Source organism: Bos taurus, chromosome 9 (genome assembly GCF_002263795.3).
Source record: "Bos taurus isolate L1 Dominette 01449 registration number 42190680 breed Hereford chromosome 9, ARS-UCD2.0, whole genome shotgun sequence".
NCBI classification, from domain to species: domain Eukaryota; kingdom Metazoa; phylum Chordata; class Mammalia; order Artiodactyla; family Bovidae; genus Bos; species Bos taurus.
In genome coordinates this window covers 62,779,991-62,804,840 of record NC_037336.1, presented here as the reverse complement: position 1 = coordinate 62,804,840, position 24,850 = coordinate 62,779,991, and the positions used below count along the sequence as shown (strand labels likewise).

Genomic DNA, 24,850 nt, shown 5'->3' with positions numbered 1-24,850 from the left:
GATGCTCTGCTTGGGTACATAGCTGGAGTTACATACACCTCAAGGATCACAGCAACATTGTTTACAGTAACCAAGACATAGAAGCAAACTAAATATATCCATTGACAGATGAATGGATGAAGAAGAAGATATGGTATGTACATACAAAGGAAATTACTCAGCCATACAAAAACAATGAAATAATGCCATTTGCAGCAACATAGACGGACCTAGAGATTACCATGCTAAGTGAACTCAGACAAAGACAAATACCATATGATACCAGTTAAATGTGAAATCTTTAAAAATGATACAAAGGAACTTATTTACAAAAAATAAATAGTCTCATAGACATAGAAAGCATACAGTTACCAAAGAGGAAAGGGGCTAGGGGATACATTAGGAGTTTGGCATTAACATATACACACTACTCTATATAAAATAGATAACCAACAAGGACCTACTGTATACCACAGGGAACTAAACTCAATACTCTGTAATAACATATGAGGGGAAAGATTCTGAAGAAGAATATATATTTTGTTTATATATGTACAACACTGAATCACTTTGCTATACACCTGAAAATAACACATGATAAATCAACTATATTTCAATTTCTAAAAATGCTCTGCCTTCCCAGAGAGGCATTCTTTTCATTCATGCGAAGACTTTATGTAGACTAGAGGTCTTAACTACAGATGATTGCTTAGATTCTGGTCGTGGTTAGAGGACGAAGTAGGAGCAAGTAGAATTATGGCTTTTTCTTTCTTCTTTAATCCAGTTCAGCCACATCTGAGGCCACAGACTCCTCCAGCGGTGCTTCTCACCTCTCCTGCCTCCCTCTTACATGTTTTTTAAAAAGCTTTTGGCTGCACAGGGTCTTCGTTGCTGCATGCAGGCTTTCTCTAGTCGTGGCGAGCAGGACCTACTGTACGCTTCAGTGCCCAGGCTACTCATTACAGTGGCTTCTCTTGTTGCAGTGCACAGGCTTGAGGAGCACGGGCTTCCATAGTTGCAGCTCATGGGATTAGTTGCTCCATGGCATGTGGAATTTTCCCAGACCAGGGATTGAACCCTGCATTGGCAAGCAGATTCTTTTCCACTGCACCACTAGGGAAGTCCCTCTTACATATTGTTCCTCGCTCAACTTTTTCCATGCTTCTTGTTCTTCCCTTCCATCTATCCTTTGCCGTCCCATCTTTATCTGCCCTTTTCCCTCACTCAGGAGACAGACAGGAGCCATTTCTGTTTTATAGGCCTTTTCCTTGAGCCCCAGTCCACAGTGACAGCCCTGTAATCACAGCAGAGTTTCTGCTGCTGCTGCTAAGTCGCGTCAGTCGTGTCAGACTCTGCGTGACCCCATAGATGGCAGCCCACCAGGCTCCTCCGTCCCTGGTTCTACTCATTGTCAATTCTCCACACAACCACAAAGTAGTAGACATCTTGCTTCTTTGTTTCATCCTTTGATTGTCCTGCCCAACGCCCAACACCCCTCCCCTTCTCCCCCAACCCCCCCTCCCCTGATAATTAGATCCAGGGCCCGCAGTGCAGACAGACCTGGTCCTGTTTCCCTCATCTTGTTATTGGCGTTAACTGTCAGCTGTGTTGCCTCAGTCAGATGTGTTGTCACTTAAGAGGGGGTGGTGCCTGGGATCTTATGTTTTAACCATAAGAAAAGAAACTCAAAACAGGAGAATTTGGGGCAACTCTCTGGCTGAGGTGAATCTTGGAGAGGTTTGCTTGAAAGAAGAACCCCACAAACATGTGATCATTCTTCCCTTCATACGACTTTTAAGCACTTTTCAGATAGGCTTGAAACAAGATTTCCAGTCTCCTTACCTGCCTCTTGGCCTCCTCACTACTTCTCCATCTGAGATAATCAACTTTTCTCTAGAGGGCTCATACCACAGCTTTCTAATTGACTATCCCCTGCTGGGAAAGATTGAAGGCAGGAGGAGAAGGGGACGACAGAGGACAAGATGGTTGGATGACATCACTGACTCAATGGATATGATTTGTGAGCAAGCTCCGGGAGATGCTAAAGGACAAGGAAGCCTTGTGTGCTGCAGTCCATGAAGAGTTGGACTGCAAAGAGTGGGACACAACTGAGCAACTGAAAAACAACAGAGACATCACAGCCCACTTTCTTAGCCAGGCTGGGCCAGAATCTATCCTAGGTGGTCCAGCAGCTTCCCTTCCTCACACCCTCACACCCTCCAGAGCAATCCTACCCACCCCTGTGGTGTTGATACCCCTGACCATGGGCGACACTCAAGGCTACTCCTCCTGACTGGAGGTCTTTCCTAAGCTCTGTCTAGCGCTGTTCATGCTGCCTATTAGACATGCCTACCCAGTACCCTTTGGACACCTCAACTCCGCATGTCCCAATCTGAACTGTCATTCCCCCCCTCTGCTGCCACACAGACCTTTTTTATTTCCCAGTTTTGGGAACAGTCATCAGTGATCCAAGAAGTCAGGAGAGTTGGACTACAAAGAGTTGGACACAACTGAGCAACTGAAAAACAACAAAGACATCACAGCCCACTTTCTTAGCCAGTCTGGGCCACAATCATCTCTTCATTTTCTCCTAATTTCTCCCAATTCTGTCCCCACTTCTTACCCTCACCCTCCCTGCCAGTAGGCCACCACCACCTCCTGCTGAGACAGTTTGATGAAGGACCAGACTCAAGATCCTGTGACCAGTCTCTCACCTTCTCAAATCACTGTTTACTTGCTGCCAGAATGAGTTTTCTAAAGTGCAAAGTGGGACCTATTATTATTCCTTTAACAGCACTTCTCAAACTCTTCCACTTAGGTATGCCTAATGCAAGAAGAGTGAACCAGACCCCAGGAGGTTTGGGAAGTGTCAAAAGAGCACAGTCCAGAAGGCCCCACCCACAATGTGAAGTTTCTTTTCAAGTCCCACTTTTTAAACTCATTTTGTCAATTTTGCATTCTACTCTATAACATCTCTGTTTTTGTTTTGAAATTAAAATAACATGTCCCCAAATCTTCAAGCAAAATTGATCTTTAGAAAGGTGGATGTTTAATCCTATGGCCGCCAGAACTTTCAAGCCCCCTAGTTTGAGAAGCATGGGTCTGAGCTGGAATGTCCATTTCTTTGCATTTGATTTGCATGACTCGACTACAGGTGTCCATTTGTCTCTGCAGCTCCAGCCCTCCATCCAGCTCCATGAAGTCCAGGCACTCTGAACTGCTTGTCATTCTGTGACCAGCACACTGGTTCGCATCTCAGGACGTTTACCTGTGTCCTGTTTACATATGCTGTTTCCTCAAACCAGACCAAACCCTTCCCCCATCTATCTGCTTATTCTCTAGATTCAACTCAAGTATCACCTTTCCTGTGAAGCTCTCCATGATGAACTCCACTAGAGACTGAGTTAACTATCCCTCACTGAATGCCCCCAAAATTCATACCTTTCCCAGAGCATCATCTCACTTGATCTTTATTTTTATTTGTAGAATAACTGCTTTACAGTATTGTGTTGGTTTCTGCCATACATCAACATGAATCAGTCATAGGTATATATATGCCCTTTCCCTCTTGAACCTTCCTCCCACCCCTCTGGGTTGTCACAGAGCACCTGATTTGCATATTGTGCATGCTTGCTGCGAGCTCAGTTGCTTCAGCTGAGTCTGACACTGTGACCCTGTGTGACTCTATGGACCGTAGCACACCAGTGTCCTCTGTCCATGGAATTCTCCAGGCAAGAATCCTGGAGTGAGTTGCCATGCCCTCCTCCAGGGGCTCTTCCCAACACAAAGATAGGACCCACATCTCTTAATGTCTCCTGTATTGGCAGGCAGGTTCTTTACCACTCGAGCCCCTGGGAAGCCCGATTTGTGTCTCACTTGATCTTTTTTTTTTTTAATTTTATTTTATTTTTAAACTTTACATAATTGTATTAGTTTTGCCAAATATCAAAATGAATCCGCCACAGGCATACTTGTGTTCCCCATCCTGAACCCTCCTCCCTCCTCCCTCCCCACACCATCCCTCTGGGTCGTCCCAGTGCACCAGCCCCAAGCATCCAGTATCGCGCATTGAACCTGGACTGGCAACTCGTTTCTTACATGATATTCTACATGTTTCAATGTCACTCTCCCAAATCTTCCCACCCTCTCCCTCTCCCACAGAGTCCATAAGACTGTTCTATACATCAGTGTCTCTTTTGCTGTCTCGTACACCAGGTTATTGTTACCATCTTTCTAAATTCCATATATATGCGTTAGTATACTGTATTTATGTTTTTCCTTCTGGCTTACTTCACTCTGTATAATAGGCTCCAGTTTCATCCACCTCATTAGAACTGATTCAAATGTATTCTTTTTAATGGCTGAGTAATACTCCATTGTGTATATGTACCACTGCTTTCTTATCCATTCATCTGCTGATGGACATCTAGGTTGCTTCCATGTCCTGGCTATTATAAACAGTGCTGCGATGAACATTGGGGTACACGTGTCTCTTTCCCTTCTGGTTTCCTCAGTGTGTATGCCCAGCAGTGGGGTTGCTGGATCATAAGGCAGTTCTATTTCCAATTTTTTAAGGAATCTCCACACTGTTCTCCATAGTGGCTGTACTAGTTTGCATTCCCACCAACAGTGTAAGAGGGTTCCCTTTTCTCCACACCCTCTCCAGCATTTATTATTTGTAGACTTTTGGATCGCAGCCATTCTGACTGGTGTGAAATGGTACCTCATAGTGGTTTTGATTTGCATTTCTCTGATAATGAGTGATGTTGAGCATCTTTTCATGTGTTTGTTAGCCATCTGTATGTCTTCTTTGGAGAAATGTCTATTTAGTTCTTTGTCCCATTTTTTGATTGGGTCATTTATTTTTCTGGAGTTGAGCTGTAGGAGTTGCTTGTATATTTTTGAGATTAGTTGTTTGTCAGTTGCTTCATTTGCTATTATTTTCTCCCATTTTGAAGGCTGTCTTTTCACCTTGCTAATGGTTTCCTTTGATGTGCAGAAGCTTTTAAGGTTAATTATGTCCCATTTGTTTATTTTTGCTTTTATTTCCAATATTCTGGGAGGTGGGTCATAGAGGATCCTGCTGTGATGTATGTCAGAGAGTGTTTTGCCTATGTTCTCCTCTAGGAGTTTTATAGTTTCTGGTCTTATGTTTAGATCTTTAATCCATTTTGAGTTTATTTTTGTGTATGGTGTTAGAAAGTGGTCTAGTTTCATTCTTTTACAAGTGGTTGACCAGATTTCCCAGCACCACTTGTTAAAGAGATTGTCTTTAATCCATTGTATATTCTTGCCTCCTTTGTCAAAGATAAGGTGTCCATATGTGCGTGGATTTATCTCTGGGCTTTCTATTTTATTCCATTGATCTATATTTCTGTCTTTGGTCTCACTTGATCTTAATTCTTTGCTATGTCTCTCCTCCCTGACTGTGGATTGTTTCAGGGCAGTCTGTATCTTATTGTAGTGCTCTCCAGGGTAGATTTGGCTGCCCTGAATGGCCATGGGGATGTCCAGTTCCTCTCTCATTACTCAGTCCATCCCCTCTGTCCAATAGGATGACCCCCAGATGGATAGGAGCTCTCCAGTCAATGGTAGATCCCTAGTTTTCTTCTCCTGCTCTATCCTCCAAACAAGCTCTGAAGACCCGACACATGTAGATTCTCAGTGAATATCAGTTAAATGTTTGAATGAACCCATGAGCAGCACCATAGTTTTCTTAAGCTGCATTCTGTTTTCTCAATCTTACCTTCCAGAGAATCCTGATATCTCTGAATTTCCAACATCTAACCACAGGCCAGCACTTACTGGACATTAATGTGTAATAAATAAGCAAATGAATAAGCTAATGTGTGTGCATTTCAGTGTTTCTTTAAAAGTACATGCGCTCAGTTTAATTTTTCATCCTAACACCTGGTGTTTTTACCAACCTGTTAGAAATTGATTTTTCACTCGGAAATGGGATCTTGACAAACTGGTGATGAATGAATTTTTTTTTTAAACCTTATCTGTAAACAGTGTGATATTAAAAAAAAAAAAATTCTGGCTCCTTTAGGAATTGAACTTTTGGGTGGCTTTGATCTTTACCATAGCTAATACAATTTAGTGGGTAAAAACCATGGTCTATCTCTGTTTATAAGTATAAATGCACAATAAATGTGGTTTTGAAGCAGGGCACTCCTCCTAAGCATTTGGACAGAGCTAAGTGCAAGTACTTGGTCCTCCTCCAAGTCCACAGTGAGCACTCAGTGAATTCTTTGTTCATAACTTGCTCATTCCCTTCTGGATGTAAAATTGGAATGTTAGAGGATGTTATCCTTACCTTAGCCACTATTTGGTTATAACCTGGCTGCCAGGAACTACGGTCAGGCATAAGCCAGCAGAATGCAACTTCAGACTAGGGACGATTTTGGCTTTACCAAACCTTAGAACAGTGGTCTTCCTTTTTTTAAAAAATAATTTTCAGTAAAAAAGTTTGTGACCAAACATCCCCAATATCCACATATGTATTTATTTCTAAATTTTGTACACCCAAGACTATATGTAAATAAATGAATGAGCAGGTTAAGTAATGTGTGTGCATTTCAGTGTTTCTTTAAAGGTACATGCACTCACTTTAATTTTTCACCCTGCCATCTGCTGTGTTTACCAACCCGTTAGAAATTGGTTTTTCACTTTGAAATGGAATCTTGACAAACTGGTGATGAATGAAGTTTTTTTAAAGCCTTATCTATTATCAGTTCTATTTTTTAATGTAGCTGTACTTCTATAAAACTCACCCAAATGGGCATCTAAAGACAATGTGCAAATGAATAGAAATAGAAGTTATATTTTCTTCCTTTACCCCAATGGACTGTCTCATGAGTAGCCCACTGTCTGAGGGGCTCACAGCTTGCTCTGGAAGGCTTGGTTAGAATAAGATTCTCCAGTATTAGGCCATTGACTACATGGGAACCCACCTCACCCACTGGCTCACTCCCTTCCGTTAATCCTATCAAAAGTAACTGGCTTGAAACTTTTCAGAAAAAATTAGAATTCAGTGATAGAGTGATGATTTAAAAGACTTTATTTCCAGTGGAATCAGCTTTTTATGGTCATGCTAAATGCCATATTTCATTCCAAATGAAAAGATCAAGACTACTGATTATATTGTAGGATAAGGAGAAAAGCAATAAAGCTGCAGTATATTCTCAAAGCAGGTTAAAAATGGTATGGCAAGGAAAAGGAGGGTTTTATCTCACAAAGCCATAGACACTGGACAAATTAATTTTCCTTTTGAGCAAGTCAGCCATCATCAGCAAGGCCCACTGCAAACTATTAGGATTTGTGATAATAACAAGTGCTGCAGTGGCACTCGGTGTGGTTCTCCACTCTGACATTTCCCATCACTGTGGCCTAAACGGAAGGGAAGAAAGATAGATGATAGACAGAGGCAGATGGATAGATAGGCAGGCTAGCAAAATTGAAAACTGTTCAGTAAAATAGTCTGTAGCCAGCTGAACTGAATAAATGCTTGCTATATGGGACTTCTGTGCTGGTCCAGTGGCTAGGTCTCTAGCTCTCAGTGCAGGGGACCCAGGTTCCATCCCTGGTCAGAGAACTAGATCCCGCCTGCCACAACTAAAGATCCCACATACTGAGTGCTACAACTAAGACCCTGTGCAGCCAAACAAATACATAAGTACTTTAAAAAACAGATGCTGGTTGTATTCACATAGTCTCCTTTTCAGCTGATATTTTCATTCCTAAAGCTTAGATTTGCACTGTATAAGTATTCTATGTTTTCTCCCAACCTGCCCCTTATCACCTCTGTCCACTGTCTTCATTCTGGATAGATCCAGCCTCTGCCCACAAGGTTGCTGACTGTCTTGGTTAAAGCAGACAAGCTCAGCCCTTTGCTCTACAAATGCCCATTGAAAGACTGGTCATTAGCTACCTCTGGCGTGAAGCCCATGGATGTGCTGTGAGGACATTTCTCTGGTTGAACTGTTAGAAAGTTTCTGGGGCCCTTTAGGTCCTCACCTTGGTAAATGCTTTGGCCACACAGCATGTAGCTTCCGAGGTGATGTTCTTGGGGACCAACATTGTCTTCTTAGACCTCGCTGGAGTGGGGTATGCCCTGGAGAAGCAGCACCCCATGCACTGATAGATTGGAGCATCTGGCTTGGAGAAGTATTTGTTTTCTTTTAGCTTGCATTCAGGACAGCCTATCACCAAAAAAAAAAACAAATTTAAAAAAGAGAGAGAAAGAAAAAGAAAGAAAGAAAAAGGCAAAGAGTAAAATAATCCAAAAAGAATTTTTTAAAAAAAAACTGTGAATGATTCCTTATTATTGGACAACAAATATTCTTTTTTTCTATTGGCAGTTAAAATAAATAAATACTTTTTGGTTGTATGTTCATCTTCACACACAATATCTGTTTGTCCTGACTACAGTTATTTTCATTGGAAAATAATTTTTGCAGCTAGGAAGCATGGGACAGCTCAGTAGTATAAGATTCTTTAAGAATGACTTCTCACTTTCAGTGCTGATAGTATGTCTGTAGGTAGTACAAGACTTGACAGATGAAAACACCATGCTCATCCAAAAGTAGAATTTTGCCCAGAGGCAAAATATTTTGCACTTTAGAATCTACTATTTCTTTCCCCCATAGACACTCCAAATACTGACAGAGGAAAACTTGTCAGAATTAAGAAAGCTTGGTGAGTGGGACAGCCTGCTACTAGATCTGGCATCTGCACTTGGGAACAGAGGTTAAAATATTACCACTTGTCTAGAGAAAAACCATCACCAATAGTAGCTCACAGTTTCATAGCAGATGGGGTGGTATCAGCTACTATATGAGATTTTTCAGAAAATAGAGCAAAAAAATTGACTGCATAAAGCGGTTTTGTTTTCTAACTTGTTAACTGATATGAAAATTCATCTACAAAGGCAATGTTAAAATAATCCCAAATCTTCTGGGAGAAATGTAAAAAAAAAAAAAAAAAACCACAAGCTAAACTGAATAAGGAGCATTTTTTGCTTGTAAAACTCAGATAAAGAGTAATCAGGAATCTATTTCAGATGGAAATGTACAAGCTGCTATTTAAATGGACATGTAAGATATCATTTTCACTGTACATTTTTTGGAACCTAATTTAATTTTACGTTCACAATCTAAAAGTGCCTTGATATATACCCAATGGCAAAGATTTGTCACATTTGAAAAGGAGGTAGAAATGTAATTAATGGAGTTATTGATGTACATTTAGAAATGTGTGCTTTCTTGTTACTGCAGACCCAAGTTGGGTCACATACCCTGCATTGTAAACTCTCCATCAGGAAAGGAATGGAGAATTTGCAGAAACAGAGACAAAATGGCCAGAATGACAGCTGCATATTTTCTGTAGTAATCCATGGCTCTTCTGCAAAACAGACATAGGGAAAAAAAGTTACTATAAAATTGGCTTAACAGGCATAACAACAACCAGTAGTTTTAACATTGCTGCAACTAAGTCACCAATGTCTTGACCCCTTGGCCTACAGCTCCCAATACACTTTAAAGCCATGTATAAAAAAGCAATTTCTCTTTAGGAAAGAGGTAGAGAATTGACTCTTCTCATTTCTTATATCAACCAGTATAACCAGGCCTATTGATAACAATAAGAAATTCTGTTTCCAAAATCTTAACATCCTGTTAAGAATCTTTAATTACCTTATTTATAAAATATGAAACTTCAATAGATAATATCTAAGGATATCTATATGATGGATGGATGGATAAATAGACAAGCTTAAATATGATTTATAAAATAAACAGTATTTGAGCCCATCCTTCCCAGTTCCATGTGGGAAAACAGAAGGAAATGACAATGCCTCTCTTGTTTTTTATTCACTGGGGGTAGCTGAGTTGTAAGGCTAGTTATGAATTGCAAAGTAAATGCTAATCTAACAATGTGGCAAGAATAGACAGCAGGTAGTATTAATCAAAGTTTTCCTAAATGCACTTCCTGACTTATTTATACCTGTAGTACAGCTTTACCTAAGCATTCTGAATGCATGAGATCATGTTAAGTAAGGTCAGCTGAATGATTGATCATATCCAGATATTGACTGCATTTAAAAATTGGATTTTATCTCTACATGTTTCAGAAAAATCTCATGTAAGATAAAAGGGGCAGATGTTTATCCCTGTTTATTTAAAGAGCTTATGTTCAAACCATGAAAGATAAGAGACAGAGAATCAATTACCTATGAAAAGACAATTCAGAACACTTAAAGAATTAACACCAATTTAACAGAATCATTTTTATAAAATACAAGAGGGAACAGTTCCCAACTCAATTTATGAGTCCAGGATTACCCTGACACAAAAGCCAGAAATATACAGAACAAAGAAAGAAAACAAGAGATTGGTACATCTCATGAAATTTATTTTTTTATCTCATGATATTTAGATGGGAAAATCCTAAACAAAATAATAGCAAATTGAATACAGTAATGTATAAGAAAAATTATTCAATACAACCAACTGGAAATAATTTGCAATAGTCAAGACTAGTTCAATATTTGAAAATCACTTAATTGTAATCCACCATATCAAAAGAATAAAGAAAAGAACCATATGATTATACCAATTGACACAGGAAAGCATTTGACAAAATCCAATACTCTTTCACAACAAACACTCTCAGAAAACAAGAACCAAAACAGATTTCTCAACTTGATAAAGACTTGATAAAGAGCATTTGTAAAAACCTACAGGTAACCTACAGATAATATCATACTTAATGTGAAAAACCTAATGCTTTCCTCTTAAGCTCAGAAGCATGATGAGGATGTCCATTCTCATTACTCTTATTCAATATAGTACTAGACATTCTAGCCAGCGCATAAACACAAATTTAAAAGGAAGAAGTAAAACTGTGCCTATTTATAGATGATATGATCATCTACATTTAAAAAAACAAAACAAGAAGCCTACAAAAAAGGTCCTGTAATTAATTAGTGAGTTCAGCAACAAGATTGAATGACAAGAACAACATACAAAAATCAACTACATGTCTATATACTAAAAAAAATAATGCAGAAACAAATTAAAACACAATACTATTTATACTCACTCCAAAGAAAATAAAATACTTAAGTATAAATCTAATGAAATATGAACAAGACTTGTACACTGAAAATTACTAAGTATCGATGAAGTAAATCAAAGAAGACCTAAATAAATGGAAAGACAAATCATGTTCATGGATTGGAAGACTCGACATAGTAAAGATGTCAGTTCTCTTCAAACTGATCTCTATGTTTAATGAAATGTCTATCAAAGTCCTAGCACAGCTTTTGTAGACACAGAGAAGTTTATGATTACTGAATGGCGAAGGATCTAGAATAGCTAAAACAATTTTAGAAACAAAGTGGGAGAAACCAGACTTCCTGGTTAAGTGTTAAGTCTTACTATAGTAATCAAAATAGCATGATATTAGGAGAAGGATAGATACCTAGACCAATGGAACAGAATAGAGAACCAAAATATAGACTCTACAACAAATATGTCCAGTTGGCTTTTGACAAAGATGTCAGAGCAATTTAACAGAGGAGTTCAACTTTTCCAATAATGGCTGCTATAACAATTGGACATCCATAGGCAAAACAAACACAAAAACAGAACATATAAACATATAAAACAAACACCTCAATGTAAATCTCACATCTTATATGAAAATTAATTCCCTGGGGTAGGGGGAGGAAGGCTCAAGAGGGAAGGAATATATGTATACTTGTAGCTGATTCATGTTCTTGGACAGCAGAAACAAACACAACATTGTAAAGCAATTATCCTCCAATTAAAAATAATTTTTTTCAAAAAGTTAAAAAAGGAAAGAGAAAACTAATTCAAAATGAGCCATCCATTTAACTGTAAAATGTGATATCATAAAATTATTAGGAAAAAAATTGATGGGGGCAGGGTCTAGATGAAGAGTTTTTAGAGTAGTCAAAAAAAATTAATAAAAAAAATTTGATATATTGGACCTCATCTAAATTATGAGTTAATTCTCAAAGAGGACGAAACTACAAGATACAGACTTGGAGAAAACGTTTGCAAGCTGCATATCTCACAAAGGACTAGCATTTGGAATATATAAAGAACTCTCAAAAGTCAGTAGAAAAAAAAATCCAATTGGAAAATGGGCATTGCCCTGGAAAAGATATATAGAACCCAGGGATCAAACCCAGGTCTCCCACATTGCTGGCAGATTCTTTACCAGCTGAGCCACCAGGGAAGCCCAAGAATACTAGAGTGGGTAGCCTATCCCTTCTCCAATGGATCTTCCCAACTCAGGAATTGAACCAGAGTCTCCTGCATTGCAGGTGGATTCTTTACCAGCTGAGCTACTAGAGAAGCCCATATAGAAGGCAAATAAACACATTTAAAATATTCTACATCAACCACTAGGGACATGTGAATTAAAACCACAATGAGATATTACATACCTAACAGATAAAATTAAAATAACACCAAATGGATGCAGAGAAACAGGATACTTCAAACTTTGCTGGTGGAAATATAAAATGGTACAACCTCTGAGGAAAATAGTTTGGAAGTTTCTTATAAAACCGAACATGTACTTACCATACCATGTAGCCCAACAGTTACACTTGGGCATTTGTCTCAGAGAAACGAAAACTATGTTCAAGTAAAATTTGTACACAGAAGTTCAGAGCAGCTTTACTTATAAAAGCCCCAAACTGGAAATGATCCAGATGCCCTCCGGTGGACGGAGATGAATAGTTGGTTGTGCAAACAATGGTACCTCCATACCAGAGAACGTGGTGTAGCAGCAAAAAGGAACACATTATTGATAGACATGCAACTTGGATGGATCTCAAGGGTATCATGCTGAGTGAAGGCTGCATACTGTATGATTCCATTTATATAGCACTTATGAAATAATAAAATTATAGAGATGGAGAATAGATTAGCAGTTTTGAGAAGTTAGTATTGGAGAGGGAGTTGATGGGAGTAAATAAGTGTGGCAATCCACTCCAGTACTATTGCCTGGAAAATCCCATGGACAGAGGAGCCTGGTAGGCTACAGTCCATGGGGTCGTAAAGAGTCGGACACGACTGAGCAACTTCACTTTCACTTTCATACAAAGATAGCATCAGGGAGCCTGTGGTGATGGAAGAGTTCTTTATCTTGATTATGATACGGATACACTAAAATATATTCAGGGTGAAACTGCAGAGAAATACACACAATCCTAATGAAATCCAGATAACCTCTGTGTGTTGTACCAATGTCAATTTCCTGGTTTTCCCCTTGTACTATAGTTATGAAAGGTATTATCATTGGGTTTGTTGTGTGTGTGCTCAGTGCTCAACTGTGTCCGACGCTTTGAGACCCCATGGACCTGCCAGGCTCCTCTGTCCGTGGGATTTGTCAGGCAAGTATACTGGAGTGGGTTGCCATTTCCTCCTCCAGGAGATCTCCCCAACCCAGGGATAAAACCTTCTCTCCTGTGTCTCCTGCATTGAAAGGCAGATTCTTTACCCACTGAGCCACCTGGGAAGTGCTCCTGGGGGAATTAGCTAAAGAGTTCTCAAGACTTCCCCATGTATTTTTTTGCAACTTCCTCTAAATCTATAATTTATCAAAACCAAAAGTTTCTTTAAAAAAAAAAAAAAAAAGACTTTTCAGAATGAGTCTTAAAATTTCATGTGATTCAAAACTTGTGGTTATTTTTCATGTGGACTGCCATAATAAGACCATGTTTTTGCCAAATGTTTATATAAACCCATACCTTTTATAAGAATAATTTCTCAGACAGCAGAACTAACAGTTTATAAAACAGAAAGCAGACTATGTACATATTGGTAAGGCTAAAATATATGTAATGTCATTATTTCTACCTGATCTATATACTTACGCCTAGTATTTAGGGGTTTTATTTATCTTCATCCGTGATTAACACTGAATAAATATTGTCCTAAGTCAGTGGCTCTCAACAAGTGATCTGAGGATCCTAAAGAGTTTTAGTGGGTCTGGGAGGTCAAAATTATTTTCACAATACCAAGATGTTGTTTGGGTTTTTCACCCTTACCCCCTCATGAGTGTTCAGTGAAATATTCTAGAGGCAATATAATATACGATATTGTAACAGACTGAATAAAGAAGCACGTAAGAATGTAACTGTATTCTATTAGCCCAGTGCTGTTTAAATTTTTGCTTAAAGGTAAAACAATTCCATTCTTACCACTGACTTTTTTGTTTGGAAACTGTCATTTTTTAATAAATATATTTTATCTATGTTGACATGTTTTATAAGTTGTTTTAAAATGAATAAATATTTTAAAACTCATAACATAATTTCTAAATCAAAGACTATTAATAAATATAATTTCATTAAAAAATTATTTGAGCTCTTCAATAATTTTTAAGATCATAAACTGTTTCTAAGATTCAAAAGTTTGAGAACAACTTCTTAAGTGATACACAAAGTCACAGGGAAAATATCAGAATTGCAATGGGTTTCCTTTTTAAACTAGTATCATTTTCATGCTTTGATATTGCAGCTCATATATTATGAAAATTCAGCATTATGCAGTGAACAATTATATCAGAATTAATTCAGAGAGAAGCATTTATAACAAGATGGCAGAAAGTGAGAGCACAAAGCTGGTGCACATTTTAGGATTTGCTTTATGCTGAGGGGAAGATTTAAAAAGCAGAACCAAGTCACCATCGCTTTAGCTTTTAATAACAGAAATGGCTTTGTCTTTATTTTTAAAAGAGATGAGATTAACCAAGCGAAAAGGGATTAACTCTCAAATTCTAGGTGTTTCTGAAAACATTTTAACAAACATTTTCATCAGTCTAATCACCCTTAGGTCTTTCTGTTTGGGAAGAAAAATATTGAGATCCAGAGCAGGAACAATAATTATGTTCAGCTGGGATTTATGCGATTTTGCAAAAAATGCTTGATCTAAATCAGATATACTAATCTCAGCCTCTCCGTATTCTGAGTGAGGACACTGCAGGCATCACAGACTCTAGACATCCAACGCCACAGTCCATCTCAACATCCACTCAACATGCCCTCCCCTCCTGCCACCTGCCCTCACCTCCTGCCACCTGCCCTCCCCTCCTGCCACCTGCCCCATCAAAGTAACATGAGGCCAAGGAAATGTGTGTTCAACTTGACCTGTAAGGCCTTTCTCCCATTTCTCAGACCACCCACCTCAGACTTAGTTTAAGGAGCTGCCAGCCACCAGCTTCATGGTGAAGGTTTCATCCTACCTCAAAGGCAGAATAAATAACTCTCCACTGCGTTTACCTATAACTTTGCTTATAATTTTTAGCTAAAGTTCCACAATCTGTCCTGAATACTAGCCAGTTATGTACGTTTGTCTTTCCATCCATGTAAAGCTTCTTAAGGGTAAAACCGGTGACCCCTAACCAACCCCCTTCCTAGCACAAGGCCTAGAGTATATGCAGTTTGTGTGCATGCATGCTAAGTCACTTCAGTCCTGTTCAATTTTTTTGTGAACCCATGGACTGTAGCCTGCCAGGCTCCTCTGTCCATGGGATTCTCCAGGCAAGAATACTGGAGTGGGTTGCCATGCCTTCCTCCAGAGGATCTTCCCAACCCAGGGATCAAACTCGTGTCCCTTATGTCTCCTACACTGGCAGGCAGGTTCTTTACCACTCACGCCAACTGGGAAGCCCCATTGGGACTTTAGATCGGTAATAATATCAATCAAAACTTGCTTGTGTAGAGCTGTCATTCATACTGAGGAACAAGATAACTCTTGAATGACAACTTAGAATAAATGTTTAATTAAATAAAATATTTTCAGATAATAAATTCATTAGAGACAATGTATTCTCATTTGGCTATAAAATTTGTAGCTGGCTCATATATGAATGTGTAAGTGTTAAATATTCTGCAGGTAGGAGTCACTTTATGCAATGATATATTAAAAAAACATTAAGATCCAGGGCAGGAATAATAATTAGGTTCAGCTGGGATTTATGCAATTTTGATAAACATACTTGATCTAAATTAAATATACTAATCTCTGAAGTGACTTAGCATGCCCTCATGCATTTTGGGGGCCATTTTTGAAAAGTTCACCTGCCATAGCAGTGAAAACTTAGGGACAATGAACAAAAAGGCTTCTCCTTGCAGCTCCTCCACTCTATTTTTATCAGAAAAAAAAAGTGTCTATAAAGTAAGGTGCCAGGATTGAGAAATCTATCATCCTAGTCTATCTATCCTATTATTAAAAGGCTTCAAGGCAAATTAAATGTACATAGATACATACATATTACATATGTATATTTATATATGTATATGCCTATATGTGTATATTTTATATGTATATTTACATATGTAATATGTATGTGGATGTGTGTGGATATGTTTGTACATGCATGTATGTACATGAACACATATATATGTACATTACATATATAAAAGATTGTTTCAAGATGACAAGTCTTTGGTTCAATGTGACATCCTGCCCTTCATTTATCTGCAAAGATGCTGTCATTTCTCCCCCCACAGCCAGAGAGTGAGGTTTTCAATTTTTCTAAAGGTGGTAATAGATGGGGTGACTCATCCATACTCTTCATACCAGGAGGCGCAGCTGATTCATAGCGCACTTTTGAGATGACTGGTTAGGTGTAGAGGCATAATTCTTTGTTAACAAAACAGACTAAATCTAACTGATTTCTAGAGGGTTAACCTAAGGTTTCACCTCATTAGCCCCATCTAGCCCAGCTAACAACCAAGAAGAAGAAAAGTAGGCTGCCTTCAGTGAAGGATCACTAATGAAAGGGACCCTTGAAAGAAAAGCCTTTAATCCCCAGCACACTGCCTGGCATGTGATAGGTATTCAAGACATGTTTGTTAAACTGAAGAGAGGTCTGTAAGTTTCAACATCTTGCCTGGCAAGTGCATGCACGTGTAGTCATTTCAATTGTGTCTGACCCTTTGTGACTCTATAGACTATAGCTCCTCTGTCTATGGGATTCTCCAGGCAAGAATATTGGAGTGGGTTGCCATGCCCTCCTCCAGGGGAACCTTCCTGATGCAAGGATCAAACCTGCTTCTTTTATGTCTCCTGCATTGACAGGTGGGTTCTTTAACACTAGCACCACCTGTGTCTGGAATAGCGAATAACAATAGTTCAGCCTTGATGAAAGATCTGAAGGTGGACAGTCGCAGGGGTAAGTGTTCAGCATCCTTCATCCTTTATCCCACCAACTTCCAGGGAGTGGATCCCTGAACAGGCTCACCTCTACCTCCTATCAACTGACCACCACTGTCTCTTGCTGGATGGCTTGCTCAGTGCTCAGGAAACTCAGCTGGAGTAGCCTTGACTATTCATTTTCTTTCTTCATGCGCTCTAGTTTCAGTAAGTGGTTTTTCACCCTGTTCTTGTAACATATTTTGAATCCCAGGTCCAGCAGTGTGTGTATTCTGCGATCCCACGCTCCAGCCCCAAATCTTCCAAGTAGACATTGAAATTGCTTCTAGGCCCCAAAGTGACCTTGAGACCCAGCAGTGCATTCACTGATGGTCAAACGATGGCTGAGAGGTTGGGGGGATGGAATGAGGAGAAACTGGTTAATTCTCCTAAGATCTGTCTCAAATCCCCTCAACCATTCTTTGATATAGATAATTAATATTTTCTCTAATATATGAAAATCTGAGTTTTGGATGATTTGACAGTTCAACATTGTGAAACACAAGATTTAAGGTCCAAGTTGAACCTTTGAAAGATGAGTAAGTACCTGCTACACACCAGGCACTGGTCCAAGTGTGAGTGACACAAATATAAGTAAGTTTCCTGCTCTCTGACCCAGATACAAAGGTGAATAACTATGAATTAGAGTGGTGAATGCTGCAGTAAAAGTATTTGTAGATGTTGAAACATTTAATAGGCTGGGGGCAGGAAAATGGAGAGGTGAAAAGCTAATGAGAATAAAGAACACATGCTTCATGGGGACAAAAGCCATGAAAGTAGTAAATCAATATTTTACCATTTTGACATTTGTTCTGGAGCTTCATGTATTCAGGAGTCCTCATAATTTCCCGTCTAATCACAGAGGTTGCAAATACCGTGGTCACAAATTGCTCCAGCATCCAGAGGAAAGTCAGTGAAGTCATAGAATTCTGGAACCGTATCTGGGATGGGATTTCTGTTGATCAATTACTTAACAGTGCTTTGTGGCTTTGCAAAATTCTAAAAGGGACTCAACTTATTTTCCACATGAAATGAAGAGAAAGAGTGAAAAAAAAGGGGAGGTCTCAGAGTCAAGAGACATATAAAGTACAACTTGTACAACTATACTTTATAAACAAAATCAAAACAAACAAAAAAAAAACCAGGGGTTTCTGTAAAAACAAGGAGAACAAAAGATGACCTTTAATTTAAAAAAAAATAAAAATAAAAAAAGAGGCAGTATTGAGAAGGGAATTGAAATGCTCATAGAATTATAAAAATTTCAATTCCTTTATGATCATTCTTGTAACAGTCATATTTTGAGAAGCTTTTCTTTATTTTTTGTATTATACTCTCCTTATCTTTTATCCCCTCAGTCCTGAACCCCCCTCCCATCTCCCACCCCATCCCACCCCTCTAGGTTGTCACAGAGCACTGAGTTGAGCTCCCTGTGTCACACAGTAAATTCCCACTTGCCATCTATGCTACATACAGTAATGTGTATACATATGGCCATTCTGACCGGTGTGAGGTGATACTTCATTGTAGATCTGATTTGCATTTCTCTAATAATGAGCAATGTTGAGCATCTTTTCATGTGTTTGTTGGCCATCTGTATGTGAGAAGCTTCTTTTCTTAACTGACTAAATTTAAGGGGCTTAAAATAAGATGTACACATTCTACTTTAATTGTTATATTAAGGCACTTTAGACTGTTGTCATAATTATGTAATTAAAATCAGCTCTACCATTACCCTTCTGGCTTTTCTAGCACAAAAGCATTTTTTAACTTTTCTACAAACTAAATCAGCAAGAAATTTAGATAGGACTAATTCTATGCACCATAATAATACTGTTTTAAATGAGAAATTCAAATATTTGTTGTTTAAAAATACTCATTTTTTAAAAAAATTCAACATTATTGCAGTTATAAATGCTATCAGGAACAAAATATTGAATAGTGTCAACTTATCACACAGAAAAGTAAAACATCCAGAAGCCAGAACAGTTTTACACTGAGCACTATTGTAGCAATATAAGAATCTTCCTTGTAACTTTTAAAATTTGTGAAAACATTTTTAATGTTTATTTGAGCTATCTTCATGCATTTGGCATACCAACTATGATTTCCATTTAAAAGCACTAAGTTATACAAACATTGCCCTAAAGTCTCTCAACTGTGATATGGACCTGAGATTGTAGATTTCTCATTCCCAGCGCCTTATTTTATCAGCATTATTTTTCTATGATAAAAACAGAATGGAACTGCAAAAAGCAGTTCCTTTATCATTTATTGCCCCTAAGTTTCCTCTGCTATGGCAAGTGTACTTCCCAAGATATGGACACAAAAATATCTCTCGGTTTACATTCACTCTGCAGTATGACCTTGCTACTTCCACATCAAAAAGTGGTGTGTCTGTCTTTGTATCCCACTGCTCTAGGTGGGCTCTGTGACTACTGACACCGAGAGAATGAGGCAGCTGTGAGAGTACCCCTTACACCAGTACAACACTGGGCCAGTCCTGGGAGTAGGCCTGCACTGACCTGGCAGTTCCTGCTTCCTGGGTCTTAGAAGCCAGCTGGCATGTAAGAAGTGCTACTGCTCTAAGACCACCACACTGTGAGGAGGCTATGAGCCACATGAACCAGCCCTGGAGAATGAGATGCCACATGGAAAGAAAGAAAGAGGCCAAAAAATGATAAGTAAAGAAGCCCTCTGGATGACCAGCCCAGTCAACCCTTTAGATGACTCCAGCCCCAGTCACTGTCGGATCACAAATGCATGAGAAACGAAAGTTAAGAACTGCCCAAGGACTTCCCTGATGGTCTGGTGGTTAAGACTTCACCTTCCAGTTCAGGGGCTGCAGGGTGGATCCCTGGTCGGGGAGCTAAGATCCTAACTGCCTCGCAGCCAAAAAACCAAAACATAAAACAGAAATGGTATTGTAACAAATTCAACAGACACTTAAATAAAAACTGCCCAACTGAGCCCAATCCTGCGAGCCCAATCCTGCAGAACCCTGAGAGATAATAATAACTTTCTGTTTTACCCACTAAGTTTTTAAGTACTGTGAGGCACAGTAATACATAACCAGAACAACTGCTGTCTCTTACAACAAAAACCTCTCCTCCAAGGTCTGAGATGTGGGACCCCAGTCTTGACTCTCCTTTTTCTTCTGGTACTTTTCCTCTGTGAGGTGTAATTTATATAACACACATTCAGTTAATCTATTAGGGAGAAAAGTGTGAACAACTTGGATTTAGAATTGTACACAGTATCTGTCATACTGAATTCAGTAATAACTTCCACTTTACAAAGAAAGCCTACTATTAATTGAGTACTTGTGTGTGCTAGGTATTCTTTTGAGCACCTTGAACATACAAATATATTTAATACTCATGGTGACACTGTGAGGTATTCCTCTCATTTTGGCAGATAAAGAAATTCCGTAAGTGAAGTAACCCAGGTAAGTTTATAAAAATCATCACTCCCAGAGCTAAGATTTTAGAAGGTCTCTTTACAACTCTTTACAAGCTCTGAATCCCATATTCCTAAACTGTTTCAAATCTTTATATTTCACAATGAACTTCTTAAATGGTTTTCTCAGGTGATATGCTACAATTGCTAAGTTGCTTCATTCGTGTCCGACTTTCGGCAACCCTACAGACTGTAGCCCGCCAGGCCCATCTATCCATGGGGATTCTCCAGGCAACAATACTGGAGTGGGTTGCCATTTCCTCCTCCAGGGGATCTTCCCTATCCAGGGATGGAACCCGTGTCTCTTATGTCTCCTGCATAGGCAGGCGGATTATTTACCACTACCACAACCATACACATAAATAAAATACTGACGTCTTTTCATTGAGAGCAACATTATGTTGTGCCAGCTTAAAGATCATTGCTTGTGTAGTTTTTTATTTTGCATATGTTTCTGACTTCACCTTCTTCAGAACAACCTTAAGAAAGGGATTTCATTCAGATAAAGAGATAATTTATATCTGATCAAGTTATGAGGACTAGTGTCTGATTAATGAGAGTGGGAAAAGTAGACAATCATTAGCTTTAAAAAAAATTTTTTTTTTGATGTAGATCATTTTTAAAATCTTTGTTGAACTTGTTACAATAGTGCTTCTGTTTTACATTTTTTGGTTTTTTGGCCTCGAGGCATGTGGGATCTTAGCTTCCCGACCAGGGACTGAACTCACCCCCTGCATCGGAAGGTCAAGTCTTAATCACTGGATCACCAGGGAAGTCCCAAGCACGAGGTTTTATATCCATTCTCTCTACAGTTCTATAAGGAAAGCATTATGGCACCTATTTCAGAAAAGTAAAAGGATTTGCCAAAATCATCTGGAAAGTGAACTGATCCTAAGATAGTGCCCTTCATCTGCCTAGAAGCACACAGTTAATCCAAACTTTTTAGAGCATTGATTTGAGCATGGATCATGCTGTTGTCTTTTCAAATTCAATTCATAACACTGCCCTTGATTCAGCTCCCACTCTAGCCTCAGTGCACTCTCAATCGCTCTCCCTCTCTCTTTCTCAGACCCCAGTGAACAAAGAATGCTAGAGCATTTCTATATGGTTATCTCTGAGTCTGATGAATCAAGAAATTACTGGATTCTTTTCTACAATATTACAATGAGTATAGTCAACGCTATGGTCTTTCTGGTAGTCACATACAGATGAGAGAGCTGGACCATATAGAATGTAAATGCCAAAGAATTGATGCTTTCAAACTGCAGTGCTGGAGAAGACAGCAAGGAGAACAAACCAGTCAGTCCTAAAGGAAATCAACCCTGAATATTCATTGGACAGACTGATGCTGAAGCTGAAGTTCCAATACTTTGGCCACCTGATGCAAAGAGCTGACTCATCGGAAAAGGATCCTGATGCTAAGAAAGACTGAGGGCAAGAGGAGAATGGGGCAACAGAGAATGAGATGGTTTGATGGTACCACTGCCTCAGTGAACATGAGTTTGAGCCTACTTCAGGAGATCGTGAAGGATAGGGAAGCCTGTTGTGCTGCAGTCCATGAGGTTGCAAAGAGTCAGACACAATTTATCAACTGAGCAACAACAACAATGGGTAATGCTAAAATGTTACACACCAAAACCAGAATTTGCAAGGATCCTAAGTTGATAGTAAACTACTCTGGGATTCACAGTCTATAAAAATGGAAGTTTGGTGCTATAGGTCATGCTGTTCTCAATGGAAATATGAATTGATTCCTGTACATTTTCTCTTTGTAAAAGCAGAATATCTTGCTCTATTTTTGAACAAAATGCACATCACCTTCTAATTTTACTATTTTGTCTCCTGGCCCTTACTTTGAGTTTTAATGTAAATTTGAGAAATATACAATAAAACTGAGAATTTGTTCTGGAACATAATAAATTGCTTTTCTAACACTGTTCACATGCTACTATTTTCAGCAAGAAATGGTGAGAAATATGACTCAAAATTTCAACAACTCTATTACTGCAAAAAAAGAAAGAAAAGGGGAAAAAGAAACTTAAACCAAAGTCAAAGTTAAAATGAAGACACATAAACTTTTCATAAATGGTGATTGTTCTTATCACTTAAAAATAACTCAAGACTATAGCTAAGTATTAGAATCAAAATATTGGGTGACCAAAATTTTGAGTAATTGAATTGGTGTTAAGTCAAGTAATTATTTAAAAGACATTTTCAGAAACTTAAAAATATTCCTCCATTCTAATATAAAATATCTTCTTTTTGGATGGAGAGAGGGTAGTAGAACTTAGGAAAAGAAAGTTCCCATAAAAGTGACACGGAGCTTCTGTATTCCCGAGAGACCCATGTAGTGTCAGCTCATAATTCTTCCATTTGCCCAAATCCTGTTTCTCAAAAAAATTAAGTGTGGGGGGGGAGCACTTTTATTTTCTAGTCTTAATTTCCTAGCCAGCTGCCATTCTAAGTAGCACTGATGCAAATATAACTTTTAGCAAACATTTCTGGAAACTCTCAGCAGAACAAACAAATTCGAATTAGCCAAGTGATGTTGAATTGCAAGGTCCATCAGTAACAGTGGGAAATACTACTGACACTTATTTTCGTGGCATTCTATGAAAGAAGAAAAAGGAAACAATGCTGTTCAAGAGATTTCAGTGTTACAATTCAAGTCTACCCAAGAACATCTATTTGAAAAGAGACGCAAAGCCATGGTCATTCAGCTGAACAGGTGAGCTGCTTTACCACTGACCAGCTTGAATATAATTATGCGTCATTTAAAAACTGATGACGAAACAGTATCAGCAACTTACATAAGGTCTACTCTCCCTCTACCTGACCCCTGGAAGCCACTGAAACGGATGCCTTTCAAATGACATCCAATATCTCTTGAGAAAAATTTTTAGTTACTGACAGGCACTCAGACATCACAGCAGGAGACAGTTGGTTTCTGGCTTCAGTTAGATAACATCTTAGCCTGTGATCACAGACCACAGTTTTGCAGACTTCCTCCCAATTCAATCATGAGTGCTGAAAGGAGAATGCATAAATGCCTGTCTCTCTTCTTACTAGGGTTTATGCACAACCAGCTCCCTTGTATCCTCAAATATTTTACCCCTCAATTAAAATCCCCCAAATTATTTCATTCATTTTACCGTCCTCTGGATTTTTGCAGAATGTAGTCAGGGCAGTTGACTGTGGATCTGAAGAAGAATTTTAGTTTTGTCTTGTGATTTCTCAGCAACTGCTTTTAATAAAGTCCTCACCTGTCTTATATACCAGCAGAGTCATAAAAGCTGCATGTTCCCACCTACATCTAAGTCCAGGGATCAACAGTAAATTCCACCCAATGATTGAATGGTACTTCACATAATTACCATGACATCAATTTTATCTTATCTTGTTTCAGCCCTTAGATTATTTTTTGTTTTGAGCCATTTTCAGATGGTGTTGACTGCAAGGTCAGCCTATGAAACAAGAGAACTCTGTTATTTTCTACATAATTTTTTCAAGATTTATACACAACATCCTGAAAGTTGACACTTTCCTATAAACAAGATCTTTACAAGTATTACATTTAATTAGCTAAGTACCTGATGTTTACTTAAAAAAGCAGAGCTGTAAAATTCAGATTCTAGATACAGAGCATTTCTAGCCTTACAACATTATCCCAGTAGAAAACAGAAAAAGAAAACATACACATATTTAGACTCTTCTAAAATTAAATGTGCATCAGGTTTTAATAAGGATGCATGGAGAAGGTATAAGGTGATGCTGAGAAGGACTGATTGGTTCTCAATATTTGTGCCTTTACCCCATTACTTTACTTTTGAAAAGCTCAGTTTCTTCCAAACAGAAAAATACTTAAATTTCACAGCTTGCCAACTGTGGAACATTTTGCTCCAAGATTCCCTGTACATTGTATTACCAAAATTTACCAAGAGCCTCAGGCTCCTATTAGGGCTGCTTCTATCCTGCCTTTAGGGTTGTGATCCTAAAAAACCTTCCTGCCTCCGTCTACTCTGCTTAGTGCCATTTCTGTAAGAACTTAGACACAAACTACCAAATACTTTCCCAGGGGGAAGATCCCTGTAAACACAAAAAGCAATTCTCATTTAACATGAAGAAATGGACCAAAGAAAAGAAAGTTGTTCTGTGGCTTATTATCTCCAATAAGT

At 38.6% G+C, this 24,850-nt stretch overlaps 1 protein-coding gene across 1 annotated transcript; it reads right to left on the bottom strand.

Annotated features, from left to right (window-relative positions):
- Window positions 1-7,019: 7,019 nt before the first annotated feature.
- CGA (glycoprotein hormones, alpha polypeptide) lies at window positions 7,020-23,925 on the bottom strand. Its single transcript, NM_173901.3, has 4 exons — window positions 23,828-23,925; window positions 9,278-9,384; window positions 7,999-8,183; window positions 7,020-7,371 (listed from the first exon to the last, which is right to left on the bottom strand). The coding sequence occupies exons 2-4, from the start codon at window positions 9,375-9,377 to the stop codon at window positions 7,294-7,296; spliced, it is 363 nt and encodes a 120-aa protein (NP_776326.1). The 5' UTR covers window positions 9,378-9,384; window positions 23,828-23,925; the 3' UTR covers window positions 7,020-7,293.
- Window positions 23,926-24,850: the final 925 nt, after the last annotated feature.